This window comes from Nuphar pumila, chromosome 2, assembly GCF_984573655.1.
Source record: "Nuphar pumila chromosome 2, dmNupPumi1.hap1.1, whole genome shotgun sequence".
Lineage (NCBI taxonomy): Eukaryota > Viridiplantae > Streptophyta > Magnoliopsida > Nymphaeales > Nymphaeaceae > Nuphar > Nuphar pumila.
Window position 1 is genome coordinate 86,342,563 of NC_143250.1, and position 5,280 is coordinate 86,347,842.

The 5,280-nt window shown below is 42.3% G+C and overlaps 1 protein-coding gene across 1 annotated transcript; it reads left to right on the top strand.

Moving 5' to 3' along the window:
• The first annotated feature begins 1,747 nt into the window (after positions 1-1,747).
• Positions 1,748-3,483, top strand: LOC149845937 (dof zinc finger protein 1-like). The gene is made up of 2 exons (XM_089997800.1): positions 1,748-1,844; positions 2,251-3,483. Exons 1-2 carry the CDS (start codon positions 1,818-1,820, stop codon positions 3,031-3,033), a joined length of 810 nt encoding a protein of 269 aa, XP_089853926.1. The 5' UTR covers positions 1,748-1,817; the 3' UTR covers positions 3,034-3,483.
• Positions 3,484-5,280: the final 1,797 nt, after the last annotated feature.

Sequence of the window (5,280 nt, forward strand, 5' to 3'; positions counted from 1 at the left end):
ACATTAGATGTGACCGATGTGCCAAAACTGCATTTGTCTCATCTCTGGAACAATATTTCATCGTTTTAACCCTATTACGCCGAGAACAGGGACGGGAGGAAGATAAAAAAAAAATTGGGTAGAGGCTGATCCCCCCTCGCTTCCAAGAAAGCAAGTTTTTTCATGTAGCAAGAAGCTTCCGGTAACTGTGTGCTAGACCCATTGTCAACCTGCTAATTATGGGTGTCAACAGGCTGGACCTCCACTAGAAGTGAATGGGTGTGGGTCTGATGTGACTAAGATGTGCTGCTACTTGGTTTAGATCTTGGTTCAACTGTATCGTCCATATAAAAAAGAAAAAACTACCCGGTTTGGATAGGGGAATGATTTACATGTATATAAACCATATCTAGACAGGGTTCGCTCAAGAGAAGTTTAGGCCCTAGGCATTTTTCACTGGAGGCCCATATTTTCTTCTTCTTGGGAAGCCCTAAATATAAGTTATAACCATTATATATATATTTTTAATTTGAAGCCCTAATCGGTGGCTTGCCAGCCGGCCCTCCATCTAGATCTAGTCCATAAACAGTAAAATAGTATTTTTATGTTTTATTTTAAAAAGTTAATGTCCTTAATTAAAACTCAGGTGAGTCCACCTGGATTTGGTATGAAATTTTATAAACCATACTCACCTCTATATAGGGGTGGCAATTTTTGAGCCAACCAGCTTCTTAGGCGGGTTCAAGTTTGGCTTAAATGGGTTTGTGTCATAAACGGGTTGACACGCCTAACCCGTTTATTAAATGGGTCGGGTTCGTGTTAGGGGTATGCCAACCCGCCAATTCGGTTGACCCGTTTAATAAATGAGTTAGGCGAGCGGGTCAACCCGTTTACCTGAATCCAATCTATCAACCCACCTGACAACCAGTTTACCCGACCCTGACCCGCCCGCCAACCCCCCTGCTAACACGAACCTGACCCGCCAACCCGTTTACCCGAACTGACCCATTTATTAAACGGGTTAACCGTGTTGTGTCATGTTATCCGTTTAATAAATATGTCTGGTTAGTGTTTGCCACAGCCCACCAGTTTAATAAATGGGTCGGGTTCATGTTGAGGTATGCTGACTTGCCAACCCGCCGACACGACCCGCCAACCGGACCCGATTGCCACGCCTACCTCTATATATGGTAATCAGACCTCTTGAGTCCGATGCAATAGTTAATCAGACCCCTTCCTTTGTAACCAAAACCCTGATCCTACAGGATCTGGTACGGGTTGAGATCGGTTCATACCTAACCCGTTCACACCCGAATACCTGCAAGGTGCTTTGAACTTTGAAAGGGTTTGGATTGTCCCCGTTCAAAGTTTCACTCAAAGGAGGGGGTGGGGCCCGGGTTTGCGTACGGGACGTCCAATCTGGGAGTCACACCTAGGTGGGTCCCACTCCACTCTGGTCCTTGTCGGGCAGCTGCTTTTGGCGCCATCCGGCCCTCTACGCCCCCACTGACAGTGGCATCCCCTTGTGGGTCCCACCCTCCGAATTTTAATTTTAATTTTAATTTTTATTTTTATTTTCCTCTTGCAGCTCAGACCTGAAAATAGAACGAATAAATATCATTAAATAAACAAATAATTGAGAGAGAGAGAGAGAGAAAAAGACTGTGTACACGGGTCTCTCTCTCTCTCTCCTCATAATGGACCGACCAAGAGTTGAAAACGCCACCACCAAAACTCACTTATAGCACCTCTCGCTTTTAGTTCCTCATCCTTCTCCTTCCCCTCCCCTGCTCTTCGTCTTCCTTAGCCACCAAGATTCCTTCATTGTGCTTGTTGTGATGATGGATACGGCGCCCTGGCCACAGGTCATTACCCTAGCGTCATCTTATATATATATGCTTTTTGTTGAGTTCTCTACTAGTCTTTTTTTTCATCAGAATTTGAGCTACTTGTTGATGATCAAGATCTTGGTCATGGAATTTGAGCTACTTGTTGGTCAAAAGATTTTTCTCTCTCTCTCTCTCTCTCTCTATACTTTTCCTTTGTTAATTTGTTTAAGATCTTTATAATCGATATCTGAAACTCCAGACAATGCGCTGATCCCATGTACGATTTTGAAGCGACTTTCACACGAGAGAGATGCTATTTTTTCAAACCACAAACCAAACTGTTTTTTTTTTTCTTTTTTTTCACAAATGATCATGAGAAAAAAATCAGGATTCTTTCTCTTTATTGTGATGTGCTGGTGAAATTGTTCACAAATTGATGCAGGAGATGGGGCTAGGAACAAAGCCCATGGTGGAGATGGTGTCATCCGCTACATGCTCATCAAGGCCAATGTTGGAAAGAAAAGTGAGGCGTCAGAAGGAGCAAGCCTTGAACTGCCCAAGGTGCAACTCCACCAACACCAAATTTTGCTACTACAACAACTACAGCCTCTCCCAGCCACGCTACTTCTGCAAGACCTGCAGGAGGTACTGGACAGAAGGTGGGTCTCTGAGAAACGTGCCTGTTGGTGGGGGTTCCAGAAAGAACAAGAGATCAATTTCCAAGGGATTGTCTGATCTCACTGCTCCTATCTCTTTGGATCCCTCTTCCAATCCAAAGGCCCATGATGGGAATGACCTCAACTTGGCATTCCCAAGCCCACATGACTACCAATCTCACCCCACACGTCTACCTTCTTCTGAACTTGTTGATTATGAGAACCTTTCTTCTTCTTCTTCTTCTCTCTCGGCTTTGGATTTGATAAGGAATGGGCTTTCCACAAGAAGTTTGAGCTCTTTCATGCCTACCCAAGATTCAAACCTTTATATTGCTGCTGGTTTGGGTTTGCATGATTTTAGGAGCAGTCTGCCTGTTGATGGGTTCAGCGGGTATGGGAATTTGCAAGGCATTCAAGAGAGTGGCAGGTTGGGTTTCCCTTTTGAGGATCTGAAGCAAGCTTCTCATGTGGATTTGGATCACAATGCAAACCTAGGAGGAGCATCAGCATATTGGAATGGGATTTTTGGAGGAGCATCATGGTCCCAAGTCCCAAATTATGGCCTTTAGAGAGTTCATGTCGATGGTGGTGATGGTCATGGTCATGATGGTGGTGATGAATGGCATTAACAATAAATAGGAAAAGTGTCCTAGTTTTTTCTTTTTTTTTAATTAACATTTGAAGCTTCTTTTAGGTTGGCTTCTTATGTTGTTTCTTGGCTATAGTGGGGTATTGAGCGTCTTAAGATGAGGTGAAGTAAAGGTTGACATTGCCTAGGTTTTGTGTATCAGGGCAAGAATACTTGGATCCTTCATGGAGGAATTTAGAAGTTCTATCTCTCTGAAAGAAGGGTAAACAAAACATAAAAAAAGAAAAGTAATTAGAAAATCGAAAGAAGGTAGAACATGGTGGTGGTCAGGGAATAATATGTTTGCACCCATTATGTGAAAGTTTGCACTTTGTTTGTTTGTTTGTTTTTGAAGAGTTTATTGAAGAGAATACGGTGTTTTCTCTCTTTCTCTCTCTCATCCAAATAATGACAAATGCAGCTTGAATGATGCGCTATGGAGGGTTGATGCTCGTTTGCGGTTCCCCTGGTTTTGAAGCTTCATCTAAAGTTGGCTTCTTGACCTCATGGGTTTCAGTAAACGAGGGCAAATCATGTGCAACGTGGTTACACACTTTTGGTGTGCTGCTACACTTGATCACCCCTCATCTGCTGTTAGGCCCCACAGCTGACAGGGTGTAATTACATTTCCCATGATTCTCCCTCTCAGTAAACTCTCGTTCCATTCATTGATCATCCATGTAACCATAAAGGTGCATTTGCAATGTATTTGGAGTGTGGTTCATCAAAGATTTGATTAGATTTTGCAACTTCGATCCACCGACCATACAAAATCCGGAAGTTTGATGGGAATCATTCTGTCCCCTCTGAAAAGGAAAATAATCAACACATGCTCACATGTTTACAATACGTATTCCAATTCATGATCACACGTACGGTGTCATCAATCTCTTCTGTCTCACAAGTGAGTTTGCTTTTATGCCTTACTCATTTGAGTTCAAGTCTTTATCCATTTAGCCCCCAAAGGGTTTCACGACGTAGTGAGATGGGTCCTAGGTTCTATTCTCATGGGCGTCAGCTCCTTGCATTATCAAGAGTAAGAGTGCCATCTCTCTTGCTTAGGCAACTTTTTGGAGGCAAAGGGTTTGTCACAGGTTTTCTATCATTGGGACAACGATCGTAAGCATGACAGACATACCCAGTCGAGATGTCTCTGATCACAACGGTTTCCCCTTCCTCATAAAAAGAATAAGTCGTTATTGGTTTATCATGGAAAACATTTTTTCAATAAGCCTTGTTCACTGTTTGATGAGTAGTGTTCATTTTTTTTAAGATGAACGACATCCAAGGCACGTTCCTCTAATGGTATTATTCTCTCTCCCTCTCCTTACAATCGACGTTATATTTGTTTATTGATTGAGAGTTCAATTTTGCGTTATTTTATGTGTCAAACAAGCCCAACTTGGCATCTTGAATAGTCAAGCCACCATGCATAGAGTGTTTACTTCTGGGCACTCACAAACATTCCCCTGGATAGGCGAGCCAAAGAATTATTCGTCTTCACATGGTCCTTCATATTTTAAGGGTTTCCTCTTCCTGTAACGAGTCTTGTGATCATTCCTCCTATATGAAAGACGTAGTAAGCAAACAAAAGGCTAGGAAGCATATAAAGCAACCTAAGCGTTGGGAACCAAACATCTTCATGGTTCAAGTCATATTAATCAACTAAATTTCACCATGTAACTCTCTTTTTCAAGTAGTTTTTTTTTTTTTTTGAACATGGGTGAGTAATTTTCTTGGGCTCCCAATCCTGAAAATAGATCAGGCCATATTGTATACAACGATCAGTGGTTATATTCAATCTGCATTGCACATTTCACTTGGAAGTTGTGCCTGTCGCTTGGAAACTCTGATAGTGGGGCCGTGGACATCTCCATCTTTTCTTTTTATAAAGCCATATCAAACTTTTATTCATATAAACCTCATGAATAACATGAAGTGGGTAATGAAAGATAACCCGTGGCCTATGAGAAAGCTATGAAGCCTCCTAAATCTGCAATGCGTGAGGTGAGCTGTCCTGACTAGGTTCAGCTTTGAACCGCTTCCATTCTTTGCACTCTCAGCTAACCAACCCTATGTTGGACAAGCTTTATATTCGTGACTGAACAAGAGAACTTCATTTCTATGCATCCAGACATGCTTCCATATAGTGACAACCCAACACCTCCAATCTAAGCCATTTACTTCA